Below are 19,207 nucleotides of genomic sequence, written 5' to 3'. Positions count from 1 at the left end.
GAGACTCTGTCAGGGAGTGTAGGGATAGGACAAGGGGTAATGGTTTTAAACTGAGAGGGTAGATTTAGATTAGATATAAAGAAGAAATTCTTCACTGTGAGGGTAGTGAGACACTGGACCAGGTTGCCCCGAGAAGCTGTGGCTGCCCCTTCCCTGGAAAGGTTCAAGGCCAAGTTGGATGGGGCTTGGAGAAACCTGGTCTAGTGGAAGGTGTCCCTGCCTGTGGCAGGGGGGTTGGAACTGGATGATCTTTGAGGTCCCTTCCAACCCAACCCATTCAATGATTCTGTGATTCATTTATTTAAGGAATTAGTTTAACTAATTTTAGGATTTTTTTTTCTTAAACATGAATGTCAGAGAGACACTTGTGTTGTATGGCTAAGTGGATTATAAACACTAAGTTACGGAGGATAAAATTGACTGTGAAACATGCAGTGTTCCGTAGAGAAAATTTTTAGATTGAATTCACAAAATATTATTTAAGTTACTGAAGTAATTTTCTGGTTTGTATCAAGGATGTAGGTGGAAACTGCTTTTATGTATAGAGTTATGTGGTATGAGTAACATCTGTTGCATGTAACACTAAATTACTTGTCCCTCTTGTCTAATGGTTTTAGACAATTCATTAAATTCATTTTGTATTGACCAGAGTATAGTTAAAGCTTGTCTTGATGTTTAGTTCTGTCTCTCAAATGCCTTGAACTTTGATATGAGGGGGGTGAATGATGTAAACTGGTCCCTCAAGGTTTTGCTTTGTTCTCTTATAAGCCTTGAGGCAACATCGCTGTTTAATATGTTGTATAGATTTATTTTGATGCATTCCTGTGATCTACACTAAGGCATCTTTTTCATCCAAGGAAGTGGTGAACACATGCTGCCTGAAATGGTTAGTCACAGTGCTAATATCTCAGAACAAGCAGCAATGGAGACAAGTATAATCAATGATTACTTGGTCCAATTTCTGGGTGTAGTACACACCAAAAAGGAAAAAAAAAAAAAAAAAATAGGAAAAAGGCCCCATCAGCTGAAAGTATAGGTGTTGACTAACTTCACTGTGTCTTGTGCTTGTCTGTGTGGGCATAGTCTGTTAATTCAGTTTGTTTAGTACAATTGTTTAGGGCCAGATTTTCAGCAGTTGTCTGCAGTCCTTGTTTGTGTGCACATAGAGATCAAATGGAAATTGAGTTTGATCTCTGGAAGAATTTGCAGCTACACTTTGTGCACAAACTTGCAAATCTGATCCTTAATTGTGAACTCTCTTGTCTTGTGTGCTTTTCTTGCAGTTACTTTTTACTGGAAGTGATTTGCTAGAAATGGCCCTAACTCTTCTGATTTCTCTCTTGTACTTCGGAAATGCAGTTGGCCTGAATAAAGGGCAAAATAATATTAGAAGTAGAAATTTGGACCTTTTTGCTCCCAGCTCTTTGAGTCTTTCCTCATTGATCCCAATGATAGAGACAGCATATTTCTTCCAGTAAAATGGCTCAGGTTACAATTAGTAATGCAATGGAAATGAGAGGAGTGCTTCATGCAACTGCCCCTCTGCCTCCCCCCAGCCAAAACAAATGTCATGTAAAATACATAGTTTATACTAATTTGACCCTTACAAATCTGAAGGCAAATTCTGAGAAATCTTGAGGATACAAGAATATGGGTAGAAGCTAATAAATAATACCTGGTCTGGCAGAGGGACAGGGGGGCATTACACAGATGCTGGTTGTGGTTTCAACACTCATGAGAACAGAAATACTAACAGTGATTCTGAATTTGGGCTCTTCTTCCCCCTCCTTGGCTCTCAGAAATTCTGCCAGGAGGGCACAATGGGAAAGGCAAAAAATCCTCATTCAAAACCTACTTAGGAATTAAACATTCCTGAAATCATCTTACTGTAAGGTACTTGCTACTCTTAAGGCCAACGAAGAATTCAAGTCTTGTTTAGGAAATGAATGTTCTTGGAAGTCTCTTACTGTAAAGTGTTTGCAACGCTACGGCCAATGAAACATTCCCTACCACCTTTGATATCTAAAGTGACAACAAATCTGTCTTACTAGGACATTTGTGCATAGTTGCGTTGGGTTTGTGTGGTGGCATTTTGGTAGTGGGGAAGTGGGCTACAGGGGTGGCCCTTGTGAGAAACTTCTCGAAGCTCCCCCGGCTCCAAGTCGGACCTGCCTCTGGCCAAGGCTGTGCCAACTGGCAGTGGTGGCTGCGCCTCTGGAATAATGTATTTAAGAAGGGGAACTTGCAGAACTGATTATTCCACTAACATTTTTCAGTCCATGTTTTGCCCCTTGCGTCTCCCAGTTATTAGACTTACCTGAACTTCCTCAGGCCCCATGTTGGGCACCAAAAAGGACCGTTGTGGTTTAGGCCTAGGGAGCAACAAAATGCCATGTGGCTGCTCACTCACTCCTCTCCTCCCTGGCAGGATGGGGAGGAGGAAATATAACAAAAGGCTCAGGGGTCAAGACAAGGACAGGGAGAGATCACTCACCAGTTGTGGTGATGGGCAAAAGATAGACTCGATTTGAGAAAAAAAAAAAAAAAAAATCAATTTAGTTTGAACACCACCACCACTACTAATTTACCAATCTGTGTAGGATAGTGAGAAATACAACCACATCTTAAGAACACCTTCCTCCTACCCTTCCCTTCTTGAGCTCATCTTTGCTCCCAGTTTCTCTACCTCCTCCCTGAATAGGGTTGCAATCATTTTGTCACCTGTGTTCCTTCTTCCTCCATGGGAGGATTCCTCACCATCTTCGCCTGCTCTGCAGTGGGGTCCCTCCCACAAGAGACAGTTCTCCAAGAACTTCTCTGACCTGAGTCCTTCCTGGAGGGCTGCAGCTCTTTATGAACTGCTCCAGCGTGGGTCCCTGCTGTGGGCTGCAGTCCTCCCAGCAACAGACTGCTCCAGCACACACTGCCTTCAGAGTCCCGGCCTCCTTTGGGCATCCACCTACTCTGGTGTGGTGTCCTCCACAGGCTGCCCGTCGGCATCTGTTCCACCAGTGACATCCATGAGCTGCATGGGGGTGGCCCTGCTGTCAGCACAGGCTGCAGGGGGGGTGTTTCTGCTCCAGCACACCTCCCCTGCTCCTCCACTGACCTCAGTGTCTGCAGATGTGTTTCCCTCACCCCTACCTCCCTCTCCACTACATGTTCCCTTTCTTAAATACATTCTCCCAGAGGCGCAGCCACCATCGCTAACTGGCTCAGCCTTGGCCAGTGACAGGTCTGACTTGGAGCCAGGGGAGCTTTGAGAAGGTTCGTGCAGGGGCCACCACTGTAGCCACCTCCCCTGCTGCCAAAACCCCACCACACAAACCCAGCACTGTACTGTAGCACACATTTGTCTTCTGCTGTACAGAGTCTTGATTGTTCAAAATGGGTGAGGTGCTTCAGGCAGCAGTCGATGCTCCTAATTTATATGGGCTAAAGTCAGATCTAATAGCTTTGGTTCTGCCAATGTTGTTTAAACGTGATCTAGACAAAATTCGTCCAGAAAAGATGAAGTATTCTGTTACCATAAAACTGTATTAAGCATGGCCTAAATATTAGGTGTTTGTTCTGTATAGTATGTTCCATCAACTATTTATTACTAGTGCTTTAAACTTCAAATTAAACATCCATTTAATTGGAGTCACTGGGCAGATGTTCCTTTTATCAGTATAGGTTGAGAAATTCTCTATTGGAGGTTTAGGATACAATTTTGCTAACAGGTAAAACAATGTAAATATGTACGAATTCTATTTGTTGCACATAACTTTTTGGTATAAAAAAAAATAAATGTAGAAATTACCTGTGGATGTCTTGCTGCAATCATTCTTGTGCTGCATTCGTGCAGTCCAAACATAAGAGCTTGAATGAACCCAATCAGAGGCCTTTTTGGACTTGATCTGAGCCTTAGAAACTGTTTTTAAAGTCAGTACTGTAATGCTGTTTCTAGAAATGTATCAAGTTGTGATTTTTTTTTTTGTTTGTTTTTTTTTCAAATACATTGTGTGTTAGTGAAGGGTTAAAGCACTTGATTCCCCAGAGATACCAGTTCGTAGAATTTCTGCAGCTTCACGGTGTCTTGCTGAATGTTGTGTGCACATGGGTGTGTAAAGGTTGAGCTGCATTGACTTGAGGCTTTAACTGTTTACAGGTCTTTAAGCAACATGCAAAAAAACCCCGTTAAATATGTTATTTTTATCACTTCCTGCTTTCTTTGGTTCTGTAGGTCTGCTTTAACTCCAACAAGATCACAGAGTATCTGGAATCTGCTGTATGTTTTCCTGGATTTGGGGGGTGGGGGAGGGAGGGAGCTTTTGAGAGGGGTTGGATAGGCAGCTTGGGTTTCCAATTGCACTGAGCTGTTAAGTACAAGCAGGAACTAAGACTCTGAAATGTGTGCTTATCATACGTGTGGATATTAAACTTTGCATCTGTTTTGTTGGATTGAATTGAAGTAACAGCTTTCTCTTCTGCAACCGCAAGCCCTGTGTATTATCATAGGGGTCTGAGCCCTAGTTTGTAATGAGTTAACAATGTCAAATCTTTATCTGTATTTGATGTGGCAGCTGTTGGTATGTCAAGTCTGTTGAAATGGGGAAGAAAATGATTCTTAAAAAAACCTTATGTCTAGAGATCGAGAAGTTTAAATTACTTTTGAACGCTGATAGTGAGCTTAAATATGGCATTCACTCTTCTGATGTGGTACATTTGAGCAAGTGTCTTTTTACTGTGGATAGACTTTTATATTCCAGGGCTTTAGTTACATAGAAAAACTGTAGACCTAACACAGTATAAGGAATGCTGATAGTACATTTCTTCTTTTCCCCTAAAAAGTCAAAAATTATTTTTAAGTCTGCAGTAAACATATATGTCCTTATTCTGCATGTGTCAGTATGGAAGGTGGTGTCAGTTTGTAATGTACTACATCTAAAGGAAAGAGAATTTGGCCATCACACAACATAAGAGCAAATATTTTCTTTATATTGGGAGATGTTTTGGTCACTTTCTTGCAATACTAGCAGAAGAGCATTGCAGAAAAAGTAGTCATAGCAACAGTTTCACACAGTATCTGTGAATCAGAATAATGAAACTACATAATTGTGCCAACTTCCAAAATTCAGTAGGCAGCCTCCAATTCTGTGGTTCTGCCATGGGTGACGCTGCTCTTGGGACAACCCTGGGATGTTGCAACAAGAAGTTTGCAAACTAAGTGTTCTGTGTTCTCCGTTCTTCTGTGAGTATTAGCATAATGTATTACAGTCTAAAGCCTGGCCTTTTGTGTCCTCTAAGACTGGTGTGCAGCCTGAAAGGGACACTACTACACTACATTACTGTCTAAAGTAGCATGTGCACATTAATTTACACATCGCCCTACCCCTGAATGCTTCAAGCCAGTATCAAAAAAGTTTAGAACAAACTTACTCTCTAGACTACTGTTACTGTAGTGCATAGTGACAATTTAATATGAAGGAAGCCTTTCGATGCTGGAAGGTAAAACCGCATCTAATAGCGGCAGTTCTAGTACTGTGAGTAAAATAAATAGTTTTGAACAAAGTCCAGTTGATGTAGTACCTACCTATCTTACATATTCCACATTGCTGCTGTAGTATGAATTCCATACTGTATTGGAGTATGTTGGGTATCTTCACAGAAGCCGTGGTTCATACGCTTCCCAAATACTGTGAACTCTGAGTTTCTTAGCCAGCCACATACATTCTGTCCAGCCAGAGAAGCTATATAAATCGTGCTCTTCGGTAATCCTGTGGACAACTTGCTGTGATCTGAGTAGTGGAACTGTTAGGGGAGTATAACGGGAAAACCTCATTTGCAGTGGAGGCATGTGATGTTCCTTTAGAGTAGCTTGGATTTTTTAAGTCTTCAGCATTGATTTGTATTTTTTTTTTTTTTTACCATAAGCAGATACCTCAGTTACCTCAGTCAGGATCTCCTAACTTCAGCTCCCTGAAACTCTGAATATTAATTTTACTACCTGAAGACAGGGAGCCTACAGACATGGCTAAGCATAGGAAACTAGTATTTCTAATCTGCTTTGTATCATAGTAATGTCTTCGGTGGACTAGAAATTGTATTAGACTTGCAAGACTCGAGTCAGGCATAAATATTATTTAAACACAAATTTAATGAACAAGTTCAGCACAGTACCCAGCTATTATACCTTTTGATTTCATTTTAGAAAGAGGGTATGTGATTTTATTATAGGAGGAAGACAGCTTGATTCATTTGCAATCTTCCAGTATCTTTCTCTAAGAACAAATGCAGCTGATTTGGGCTGTCGTTGGCGGGTAAATATTCCTTTCTTGTTCCCCAACACACGTGTGGTCCCTGTAGAGAAGTTATAAAATAAAGCAAGTATATATAAAACACTCTTCTATCATCTCCTGTGAACTGTTACAGTGTATGTAGTAAATCAGGTTAGGTGGAAGAGACCTATGCACTTTCTTCTACACAGTCAGGTACAACAGGGAACTTGGCAAATTTAACTTGTGTCATCTTGGCAGGATTAATTGATGTAACTGAGCAATATAGCTGCAATTCATTGTATTTACAGCTGGTAAATTTATGACAGTTAATTCAGGTGTGCCCATTAACTTGATCAGTATTATATTTACAGAAGATATTCCTTCTGCCATTAGTTCCACCTTGAAATTTGATGGTGAAAGTGTTGATTACTAACTATTGAACTATACTGTCTTTTAGTAGTGTCTATATCCTTTTTGCCTATTTTAGTTTTCATAGGAAACTAAAAAAGATGATCACAACATGTAGAGAGACTGGAACTGCGTATGTGTATGTGAACTTGCCTACATATTCTCCATCCTCTTATTTGAAACTGATACTACTTTTTTGACTGCTTCTCTGCGATGACTTAGCTTTCTAATGCCTATATTGGTGCTTTACATATTATTCTTAATGTTGTTGTTTCTCTGCCTGAAATAAACACTGACTGTTCACCACCCTAACACACTGCAGGTGGCATATGCATAACTGGTTCCTTACTAGGTCTCATTTTGAGTTGTAATCATTTAATTTCTGGGTGACTGTCTGCACTGTAAATTAAGTAATGCCCAATACTTTGCGAATGGACTTACCATTTATTAATAGTGGACGGAATGTCACGATGGACTGTTGTCTATCAGTGTGGCATCTGGTCCTCTATTGCTAAACCTCAATACCAAGTTAGTAATACATTATTTAAGGTGCTCTGTTACTAAGGGCAGTTGTAGATGAAATGTGAAGCAAGTGAGACACATCCCTAACAGCTGACTGAAGCTCTGAATTGAAGATGACCAAGAAATAGAAGTAATCTGGGTCTGCTCACAAGCTTCCCTTGTATTCTGCCCTGGCACACTGTCTCATGTTCTGGGTAGCATGTTTGCAGATGGGACACCTAGGAGCTCAAGCTGGAGAGAGAGGATGCATTAAATACAGGCAAGACCTTCCCTCTTAGCTCTCATCATGATGGACTTTGTCACAGAAGCCAGCTATGCTCTACCTTGGTAAGCAGAGGGCCCTTTTGTCCTATCCTACGGCACAATATTCTTTTCTGTGTCATAAACAATTTTAAACTTGCAGGGAGGACAGACAGTTGTTTAGAATATAAATATAATCTTACCTTGATTAGTCATGAAATCAGCAAAATTCCATATGAGCTCCCCAATCACATACTCTTTCCTCTTTTTGTCAAAAACAGAATGGTACTCTCTTAGCATAGCTTTCTGATATTCCTCGCTGAACATAAGGGGTGGATCCTACAGCCAGGAAAAAGAGGTGGCCTTGAATGAAGGTGACAGTTAATCCCGTGTTAACTTCCTATTTACTGGGGACCCACTTCCTGAAGACAAGCTTTACAATTGCTTGGCCTTTTCCTTGCTGTTGCATTAACAATGGCTATTTAGTGATGATTAGCAACTACTGAAATTCCAAGGGAAAACACACATAAAATACAAACATAATGCCAGATATCCTTAGGGGGAGTCCATGGTTTTGCTTGGTAATAGTGTTTTGTCATGATAAATATAGGAGGGCCACCCCCTTCTGTGCAGGATAGCGTCATGAAATCAATGTCTGGTCTCCAGTGTTGTATCTTCTGATTAAGCATTTTTTACAAATGCCAAAGAAGAGATTTCAGAGTGCTCAGTGCTTTTAGTCAAAGGTCTTACTCAGTGGCAAAATCACAATCCTGGAGTCTTTTTGACATTTATAATCTATTGCATCTCAAAACTAAGTAGTCAGGTTCAATGATACCCATCTCTTCTAATCAAATTTTGCTGTCCCTGTAAGAGCAGCAGCACCTTTTTCCATATAGGGCATCTGTAACACTTACACTGTGAAGTCCAGGAACTGAGTCTGCTCCATATTCACTCTGGATAATGGGTTTTTGGTAGGTTTTATACCAGTTCTCAAACTGTGTTGTGAGTTGTAGTGGAATAACTTCCAGATGGCCTGGGTCATGATACCAGGAGAAGTAGCTGTTTACGCAAATTACATCCACGTAAGGAGCCTACAGAAAACAAGGTGAGAGTGTTTTGTCACAGACCTCAGAGTAGACAACCTTCACTCATCAAGCTAAATGCTCCTTTTGGTTCATTTCATTGAATCCAGTTTTATTACACGTAGAAGAAAAGTCTTTCCCCCCATCACTCAGGCCCTCCCAACATGACATCCTTCCCAGTAGAAAAGCAGGATAAATTTAATAAGCTAATAGCATATTAATTTGGCATTTTTCTTATAGACTTAGGAAGTCACAGCAAAGAGACAAGATCAACCCATTTCATCCTCAGGTTTGTTAGAAGTTTTTAAGTTTCCAAGATCTCTCTGGCTTGCTGGTACATTTAGATGTACTTTTTGAGTATTGGAATGTGATTATAAACTTAGTGGTCAAATATTTTGACTAGCAACTAAATTTGTGCATCAATGGTGCAATACTAAGACTAAGCATTCTGCAAGTTATATGCCATTTCTACCACATGGACAGTATGATAAAAGGGCACAAAGCCCACTAAAGATTAAGTGATGTTGTATGTAACTTGTTCAATGTTCTCTTAACATGTTTTGTAATAAAAAGAAAAAAGTTCTAATATCACATCAGTGTATGAGATCTGTTCTTTGGTTTTGTTCTCTTGTGTCTGCTCATGGGGATGGGATGTCAGAGTCTGTGTGAGCATGTCTGATGAAACAGCAATATCCAAGAGCAGATCCCTGCTGGGCTCCTTCGAAACTAAGGCCAGCAGTTTTATTTTCATGGGTTGGGGAGGAACAGACCTCTCAGTTACAGAAGGCCATTCCTGACAATTGTAGGACAGCTTGAAAGAAATACAAAGAGTAATCTGTAACAGGGATGTGGTGGTATCATGTATCTGCAAACTCACCTGCTAGAAGTGTCGTACAGTAGTGACAAGTACTGTAAAGCCATCTTGAAAAATTAAGAATTATATAGGAACTATCTCAGAAACAAATTTATGTGTTAAAGATCCTTGGTTCATACCATGGCCATCTTAAGGCACAGATATCCAAGAAAAGTGCATTTTAGCTATTTATACAGCTCTAGGACTTATAATTAAAGCTGGAAGAGCTTTTAGATTATTCAATGTTAACAGACTACTGCCAAAGAAGATCTAGAGCAGCTTAAAGCAGGAATTAAAGCAAAGCTTCCTTCCTTTAGACTTCCACAAGGGCTGTTAGCATTTTAAAGAGGTTTAAGCTTTGGTTTAATTGCAAATGAAAATCCTGAGCATTAGTAAACACAGTCCATGGAATAGCAAAGCAATGCAATGTTAATGGAATCCAGGGATCTGATCCTGCATACTTCACCCAGGACAAAGAACTGTTCTTCTCTCTTACAGATACTTTTTTTTTTTTTGAGCTGGACTACAACTGTAGGATAAGGTGCTTTGTACTAGAAACAAAAATGTAGGTTTTCTTCTGCTTCTCCCTGTTAAATACCTCCAGTAAACTTGGGGAGGTGGGGGGGAAAGGACCATAAAACAAATGACAAGAAGAGGAAATGTAGTGTATGAATTCAAGAAAAGCTAAAATATAAAGTAAACTTACACCATGATCAAGAGCGTAATTAGCATCTGTCACAAAGGTTACTGGTCTGGAGGGATCGAGAGCTTTAGTGTGAGCTATCACTGTCCTGTTTGCAAACAGTAAAGCAAGAGTTCAACAGCATGGAGAAGTACAGCCCCATTTCCCCAATTGCGTTGTCCTTCCACCCCCAACTTGACATTTGGAGCTGCTTTTTTTGTCTACTTTTTTTTGTCTGCTAAATCTAGCAGACAGAGTATTTTTAATTAAAACCTGCAGGATACTTAGTGATCATCTGCTATAAAATGCCTGCAATTCTAGCCAGTTCTGTAGGAGTATATCATGGCAAGGAGACTAGCTGTCACAAAGTTGGTTGCTATCCCACCTGAAAAAAGACCAGAGTGGCCGTATACCAAACACGGGCATGTTAATTTGTTTGCTGGTGCCGGCAGCTTAGAAGTTGGAGAAGGGACAGTGAGTTTGAAGACAAAAAAAGTAAGAAGGGTAATGGAAAGTTTCTGAACAACTCCTGGGATGTGTTCCTGCAAAAGCACAAGGCCCTGGCCCCATGCCACAGCAGGCAGAGCAGTCACAGGTTGGCTGCTTTTGAGGAAACTGAATGAGAGGAATGAGACAGAGAATGGGACGGTCAAACTCTGCTGTGACCTTGACAGTGCAGGAGGGTGTCAGATTATTCTGAAGAATGAAACTTCACAGTTACCTCTTAATGCACTTACAGCTACTAGGGACAGTTTGCTACCCCATTAGAGAGATGACTCTTGGCTATCCAAAGCTTAGATCTCTTTAAAAATAAAACCAAGGGGTCTGAAGCAGTGGCTTTGAAGTGGGGTGTCACAATACCCTGCAAACCAAGTAACTAGCACTAATTGAAGAACCTTGCCTTCAGAATTAAATGCCAATTATTGTATAGCTTTGCTGTGATGCTCAAAGAATTTAGCACTCATCTTCCCTTGGTAACAAGGAATATCCCGATCCTGTCAGGTCTGCTTTTGCTTGACCCTCACATCAAGAAGAGATGCTCAGACCAAATGGACTCACGGTAACTTTGCAGAGCCTTACTGGTTCAGAAACAACAGGTTGAGAATGTTGTATGGTTCTGAGCATCAGTTCAATACATGGAGCAATTACACTTTTAGTTTGTATTTGCAGGTACTGTTTCAGGATTCCCCAAAAATGCTTGCCATCTCTTTACTGCTTCTCTGTGCCATCCCAAAAGAAGATGCATCACCTGTCAAGATTCAAGCCTCAGCTATCTGTAAAAGTTATGCACTTACTTGAAGTAGTAAGCTGCTGGGGGCAGCTCTGATGCTGGTTCATTGGCTACTGACCACATTACAACTGACGGCCTGTTCTTATCCCTGCGGATCAGCTCCTCCATCACAACAAGATGATGCTGCAAGGACTTGTTCCCGAAGCTCTCTCTTAAAGACAAAAGAAAGCGAGACCTGGTGAGGTGAAGGTATAAAATCCCTCCCCTTTGCCTTTCCCTGTGAAAACTCAAATCTCTGGGGTGTATAAGCACAGCTGAGCCTTGACACTGAATATGGCTTCTGCCCTACTTCCCTAAAGCCTGCTGCACAGTTCAGGGCCATGGTTTGGGCTCATTAATCGAGCCAGACAAAATGACACGGCCATGTGGCAAAACGCCCTCCAGTTGCCCAACCTCACTAGGCACACATGGCACAACAGGCTGATTTCCAAAGAGAACAAAGTACTTCCATTATCAGGACAACGGGTGCTGTGGGACGGGAGAGGACTCTATGGCAGGGATGGACATAGAAAGAAGGGGAAGGGTCCTTGGAGCGATTGCTTACAGCATTTTAATCCCCACTCCTGGGCACTCGTCGATCACCACAATGCCGTAGGCATCGCACAGGTCCATGATCTCCTCAGCGTAGGGGTAGTGGCTGGTGCGGAAAGAGTTTGCCCCGAGCCAGCGCAGCAGGTTGAAGTCCTTCATGACCAGGGGCCAGTCAAAGCCTTTGCCACGGATCTGGAGGGGTGGAGAGAGACATCACACCCTGTCACACAGCTGGGCTGGGGCTTCTCCTCACACGTTAGCTGGGCACCACTGCCTCCCTGCTCACTACCAGGGGGTGTCCAGACTCGGGTACCATTTCTAGCTGACTGCTCCACCTCTCCGTGCACTGTTTGCCTTTCTGAGGGGCACTGCTACATGCACACTCAGACCCCGGGCGCCTGGAGAAGCAGTGGGGGACAACAGTTGCAGCCAAGCTGTCGGCACTGCTGCTGCCCGCCATTTCGGGGAGGTGCCCTGCCCTGCCCGGGCCACCCTCTCCCTCCCTTTCACAGGTGTCACCCACGAAGTGGGCTGGGGGAGGACGAGGTGAAGCAGGACCGCGGACCGGCGGGCCCCCGCCCCTGAGGAGAGAGAGCCTGCGCCCGCCGCCCCTGAGGTGAGCAGCTTGGCGGGCAGCTCGGGGAGGGACAGGGCGGGCGGCTCGGGCAGGACGGGACACGGGGCGGGGTGGGGCGGCTCAGCCCAGCGGGGCCGGGGCCTCTGGCGCGGCTGCGGGGCCTCCGTGCGGCCGGGCTGCGCCTCCGCCGCCGCTCAGGCCTCCCGGCCGCAGGCTCCGCTCCCCGCACTTCCCCGGGTGGGGAACCTGAGAGCCGCTGACTGGAAGCCATGGCCGGGGTGGGGGGTGGGGGGTCGTTAAGCTCCTCTGCCAGCACGAGCCCATAAGCCTTGAGAGGGATGTTACCACTATGGCAGGGCTGAGCATGCTATCTCCTTACCGCTGACAAAAGCTCACCCCAAGCCCCGCCAAGAGCCCCCAGCCTGGGAGAAGGATGTGAGGAAACGGCCCCTTTGAGCAGAGAGGGGATGCGAGAGCGGGTGCTGCCTCAGCAGCATGAAGCGAGGTGCCAATAGGTGCCCCCGCCACGGGTACCACACACTTACGTCTGCGTCTTCGTGCTTGTTGACACCGTGGAAGTAGAAGGGCCTGCCGTTGATGAGGAACTGCGTGCTGGTGACGTGGACAGTGCGGATGCCGACCGGGAGTGTGTACACATCCTCCAGCAATGCCCCATTCGCCTGCGCCTGCATTTTCACCTGGATTTCCAAGGGGGAGATGCAAGTGACTTGCTGGGCTTCTCAAGGATGCCCTGTCCTCCCTCCCCCTTGCCTGTAAGAGCTATCTTGACCTCCCATCCGTTTCCTAGCCCTGCCTCAGCACACAGCCTGCTCTTCATTGCTGCTTGGGCTACCTCTTGTGGTTGTCAGGGAAGGAGCAAGGTCTGACTAAATAGAAAATAGAAATCCAAGCTGGGAAAGTTGAAGGATGAAGAATGAACCCTGGATGACCCTTCTGGGGCTTGTTCACCCCAAGAGCTTCAGTTTCTTTTCCCCTTACTTATCCAGTCCACTTCATCCCCCCAGGCAAGGCAGCAGTACACCTCTTCTGCCCTGCACCTTGATACCAGGCGATGACTGAAATGTCATCTGCTCACAAGAGATGTAAGCCTTGAGCCCCTGGAAACTCACAGCAGCTCATCTGCCCTAATTTCTGTATCTAAACATCACTACTCATCCTTAACACACATGAATTCTTCCAGGCTCATGCTACTGAAGCTAAACTCCTGTCTTGCAAAGTGGGAAGAAAGCTCATTGCATGGCAAAGCATGTGGAGGAGGTTAGCAGCCTGCTCCTCAGAGACTCTACTCTCAGCTTTCACAATATCTCCTCCCTTATATTGTCTCAAACGGACCTTTTGTAAGCAATGGATTAGGCCCTAAATGTGAAGGGCAAGTATCTCAGAGTGCATGCATGCACTGCAGGCATGCCCTTCTCACTGACAGACCTTTCAGTTCAGCACGCAGGAAGCTGGCAAAGCTTGATTTGATTACTGTGTAATTAGCAATGCCACTCTGGTCACGTGAACAGGATCCGTGGGAGAAGATGAGTAGAAAAGATGGGCCATATGGCAGTTCCTTAACCCTATTAGACAGTCAGAGGCACACAGAAACAAGAAATGTCACTGTTACCTCTAAGGAGTAGCGGTACCCAGGGTTCTCATGCATCAGGTAAGGCCACCAAAGATTTGGGTTCAGGACTTTCAGCTCCCCAGCTGACCTGTCACCTGTAGCAACCACTTTCCCCTCTTGGTCACGTAAACTCAGGGACAAAGAATAGAGTGTGCTGCCAACAACTGACACCTGATATTGCACCATTGCTGTTTCAAAGGAAACAAAAGACAATCAGAGACTGTCACAAAAGGAAAAATACATGCATCCAATCTTGGAGGGTTTTCACATACAGCAGCGTTAAAAAGTGAAGGAGATGTAGAACAACAGAGTGGCATAAATTGAATGTAAGAAGCATGACCTGTCTGTTTTGAGGTCCAGAAGCTTCCAGCAAGATTTGTGTATCATACAACTCTGTTACTTAGAGATAATCTGCTTTAAGTGGCAGGAAGACTGCCCTTACTGAGAAATTCTACTACTAGAAAAACCTGATCATCCTTCCACTTTAACAGCAGTCTCTTGCAAGCACTCCTTTTCTTTCTTATTGCTTCTGAACTCATTACCATATTCTTGCAGCTAAGCTGTGCAATAGACCAGCTCAGGTTCAAGAGAAAGCCACTACAAAACAAATTCAATCAGATTTTTGCAGGATATTTTCTCTGCTGCCCTTATCATCTATTTGGGGCCTGAGGTAACTGCTGTAATTGTTCTGGACCTACCAACACTCTCAGATGAAGTAGTTGTCACAGTAATATCATCTATGTAGACAGAAGGAGTGGTGTAAAGCACAACCGGGCGATGGATTCCAGCATAATTAAAGAAATCAAACCTGATGTTCTGTACAAAATAGTTCTTGGGATACCTGGGTGAGCAAGATAGGAAAAATGGCTGCGTTATGTTTCATTACACAAGAACTGAAAGCAGCATATGGATGCTAGCAATGTAAAGTAGTCACATAATAACAGATGCTAGCTGGTAAAACAATCTTTACAACAGGATGGATCTATCATTCAGTAGTGCTACTGGTGCTACACTGAAGGGGACTACAGTTAACAAACATCTAGTGCACTGAATATTTTCGATCCTTCAGGAAAGCTGGTACTTGCAGTTTCCACCTGAATCCAACCTTCTCAAACCTGTCATTGATTCAACTTGGTGAATCACTTAATCTTACTTCCCTGTGTATAAAACAGATGCAATAACTCAGTGCAGACTCCTCATAACACCAAAGCTTAGCTCTTCCCTGCTTGACTGATGAATTTCGGCATAAATACAATTCCATGCTTCTGTAAGTTGCTTGGAGGGTCTTATGAACCAGCAGCTGAATAAATTCCCATTCTCTCATCCCTGAGATAAGCTCAGAGTACAGCACTTTAGCAACTCACCTTGTTTTGTCATTCATGTACTGAATTGACCCTGGAGGCAAAGTGTGGGGTGTCAGAGTGTTGTTGAGCGCGACAGTGATGCGGCAGGCGATCCCTGGGCTGCCCTTTACAATGCTGCTTATATCTGCTTCAAAAGGGAGGTGTCCCCCTTCGTGCTCCACCACTTGCACTCCGTTGACCCACTGCAAGAGATGACACCCGTGAGCTCAAGCAGTGGTATTACTGGTTTTTATGGTAAGCATAGCAGGGAGAAGGGAAGGAGCCCAGCAAAGGGCAGTTGGGATTTCCAGTAACACTGAACCTTATTTTGGGCTCTTACTCCTTGAGGGGTCAATCTAACAGCCCTTCCTGTGCTGGGAGCTAGGTCTGGATCACATACAAACAAGTGTCACTGAGAGACACGGTTTTGGGCAGATCCTGGAGCAAGGAAATGTTTTAGTTACTAGTCCTATTAATGGAGGATCAGATAAGAGAGGTGTGGGAAGCATGGCCAAGTTCTTGGTTGGAGGAAAACAGCCAAGAGTTAAGAAAATAGCAAACTGATACAAAATCTACACAGAGATTTGTTTGCTGAAGAAGTCACAGGACAGATTTTAGTGCAGCACGATTTTGGAAACACACGGACCCATGCAACATACCACAATGGAGTAGTAATGGGCACTACCAAAACGGAGCACCACTCTGGTGTTGAGGTCATCCTGAAGCCAGCGGAGAGGAATCAGCACCTCTTTCTCATACCAAACCCAGCCGATGTAATTCTCCAAGCTGGGGTCTTGAGTGATATCGTTGAAGCTGGCAGGCACTGGCATATCAATCACGGGACCAGACTGGCAGGAATTGCACAGAAAGGGAAGGAACAGATCATTTTAAAAAAGAAAGTTTACTGTCTTGGCTGTCCAACCTGTACTGCTGGAGGTATACCCTCCACTGACAGCCCTACAACCCCTTTGCCAAGTGGAAACACTTGGGAAAACCTGTTTAGAAACTGGTATGTTCCGTCACAGGTCCTATATAAGTCCTACTTAACACCAAGCCCAGGAACCTGCCTGTTCCTACAGGAAGAGACTGCTCATATCTTTTTCCACTTCTTATTTTATTAATGGCTCTGGTATAGCACAATCAGAAAAGTGGGGGGGGAAAAAACTAATGCCCAGATTGTTGTTTCAGCCTGGGGTTTCCTACAAACTGCAGCTTTCCTGCATGGCTCTAGCTGTTTGGTGAGCAATGCTGGTGTTGTGGTGTCAGTTCCCTGGTGCAGGGTGCTGCTTGTCAGGCTAAGAGCTGTAGTAAAAGGGTGGCAAGAGTCACAGATATTTGGGGCCAGATCCCCCAAGGAAGGTCTGTGGAGACTGTTTGAGATGAGTCCAGCCTTTCTCACTCCCTGAAAGCACCATAGATTCCTTAGGATTCTGGTAAAGTCAATTCACTTGCTTATTTTAAATATAAGGATTATAGGCAGGCAGTGCTGTAATATGTTTAACATTGAAGTAACCAGACGCTATTGCAAAATAGAGCTGTTCATTTTTAGCACCTGCTGTGCTCATGACGTTGCATAAATGAGTGCTGCAGCAGCTTCCCCTTTCCTAAGGAAGTCTTTCCATGGAGTGTGGAACAAGGAAGGTCTGGTTGCCCAGGGGTGAGCATCATGTGTGTGGCTGACTCAGCACTGAACTGTAACCGCACTGCAGAGAAACTCAAAGCCTTTATTAGACATCAGAAAATCCTAGCAGGAAAATCCTTGGATGGTAAAGTGGATTGTCTAGTATCTGATACAGGATAACCTTTGACTGAGATGGCCATAATGTGTGTCTCCTTTAGGGAGATTCTCTGATGTCTAAAGTAGGTTGAGCGTATACACCTACGCCTCCCTTGGGGGGGGGGGGGCATAGTCCAGGATTCCTCTCCTCTGGCTGTCTCTTTTTTCAAAACTTCTAGCAGCATAGTGTCTTCCAGGTCTTCTCTTCTGAAATTTGGCGAAACATTGGCCAAAGGGCTAGAATAGAAATCATAAAGGCCATCTACACTTTATGCATAGAATACATAGCTTCTTTCTTGTAGGTAATTGTGTTAATTTCATAATGGATTTCAGTTACAGTAGAACTTGTTTATCTGCACTCGGCTATTTTGGAATAAATAATTCAAGAGTGCCCTTTCCAGGCATGTTTTTGTTTATTCTATGCTGCTGACTACAGGTAAATGTTGTGCAACACCAGCCTTGGTTTTGCAGCACAGGGATTTCCACGACAGCTAAAGGTGGCTGTAGTTCATTCAAATGCTTTCTGGCTTCTGGGCTGAAGCAGGATAATCAGAGGCTGCAGTTCGGTCGGTCGGGAATTAAAAATACTCTTCAGAACAACCTCTGCGTAGCAGTAAGATGCTTAGCGCGGGGCGGGGGGGGGCAACGAGCAGCCCCTCCGCAAGCCTGGCGGGGACGGAAGGGGGAAACGGTGCTCTCGGGAGAGGAAGGCAGCCTGGCTGCCAGGGGGGCCCTGCCCGGGACAAGAGCACCCCGCTGCCGCACCGCCCTGCCCCGGGGCAGGGGCAGCCCCCGCCCGCGCCCCGCGCCCCGCGCCCGGCCCCGCGGTACCTGCCGGAGCGGCTGCCGGTACCAGCGCTGCACGAAGCCGGCGTCCCTGCCCGGCGAGAAGTCGGCGCGGAAGCTCCAGAGGCCGCCGAGCTCCCTCCGCTCCCGGGAAGGGGTGTCCCGGGGGTAGAGCATGCCGCCCGCCCGGGCCGCCGACAGCAGCAGCGGCAGGAGCAGGCGGCAGCCCCCCGCCACGCCGCCGCCCGACGCTCCGGCCGCCATCTTGGTTGTGGGCAGTGCCCGGGGGCGGGGCCGCGGGGCCCTGCACGGCCCGAGCCGGGTCCCGCTGCCCCCGCACCGCCGCGCAGGCGCCTGCGGGCAAAGCCGTCCGTGGCCTGGCGTGAAAACACTTCCAGGGCTTGCGCTGGATTTCCGGGGAGGGGGTGGTTTTCTTTTATTTATTTACTTGCTTACTGACTTTTATGTATTTTTCAGAGTCACTTGTTGGAGCAGGAGGGCAAGAAGTTACTGGAAGTGGCAAAGAACACTGACAGCATCTTGAGGACAGGCAGGAGGGTGATCTCTACATCAGAAAACCCCCTCTGGGCTTCTCTGTGAAGCATGGTAACGTTTCCGACTCAGACCACGTCCCTCAGAACTTCATGAGGAATAAAGCAGGATGGAGAAAAGTAGCACAGGGGCAGGGGTGGAAGGAAATGCCATCAGATTGGTTTTAATTTTATAGTACATTTATTTGTAGTCTGTGTTTGTTTCCTGGATGAGAACACGTACCTCTTTGCACAAGAAGCAGTTGTCAGTCATGCTGTATCTAATTCAATTACAGAAGTAATAGCTTAGTTCATTGCAGATGAATGAAAGGCTTGGTGACACATAAGAGTATCAGAAAGGTCAATGGTAAAATGGAAGAGTACCAGTAATTATGAACTATTTATTTAAGCAAGAGATTGTGATGTGATAATCTGCTAAAACCACCTTTTCAATCAGCAGGGCCCCACATTACATAGCACTGGCCCCCCGAGATGCTGGACAGTGGCAGCTGGGAACAAGTGAAAGTCTGGTTGGCAGAGACTTGTGAAGGTACTGACCAGGAATGAGAAAATAGGGAAGAAGCTTATGTGAGGAAAGAAAAGAACTATGAGCTGGGGAGGAGGAAATAATCCTTTCTTCTGCATCTGCTGGTGTGGGCTGTTGCTGTCACATCTCCACCTGAATTAAGTGTGCA

At 44.9% G+C, this 19,207-nt stretch overlaps 1 protein-coding gene across 1 annotated transcript; it reads right to left on the bottom strand.

Moving 5' to 3' along the window:
* Window positions 1-6,119: 6,119 nt before the first annotated feature.
* GUSB (glucuronidase beta) lies at window positions 6,120-18,281 on the bottom strand. Its single transcript, XM_033003165.2, has 12 exons — window positions 18,028-18,281; window positions 16,079-16,267; window positions 15,441-15,622; window positions 14,775-14,917; window positions 14,077-14,264; window positions 12,992-13,144; window positions 11,883-12,061; window positions 11,343-11,489; window positions 10,072-10,156; window positions 8,345-8,521; window positions 7,634-7,769; window positions 6,120-6,342 (listed from the first exon to the last, which is right to left on the bottom strand). Exons 1-12 carry the CDS (start codon window positions 18,244-18,246, stop codon window positions 6,185-6,187), a joined length of 1,956 nt encoding a protein of 651 aa, XP_032859056.2. The 5' UTR covers window positions 18,247-18,281; the 3' UTR covers window positions 6,120-6,184.
* Between the last annotated feature and the right edge of the window lie 926 nt (window positions 18,282-19,207).

The sequence above is a fragment of the Tyto alba genome, unplaced genomic scaffold (genome assembly GCF_018691265.1).
Source record: "Tyto alba isolate M040663 unplaced genomic scaffold, T.alba_DEE_v4.0 Super-Scaffold_19, whole genome shotgun sequence".
Classification (NCBI taxonomy): domain Eukaryota; kingdom Metazoa; phylum Chordata; class Aves; order Strigiformes; family Tytonidae; genus Tyto; species Tyto alba.
The sequence above is the reverse complement of the archived record's forward strand: the minus strand, read 5'-3'. Positions and strand labels throughout refer to the sequence as shown.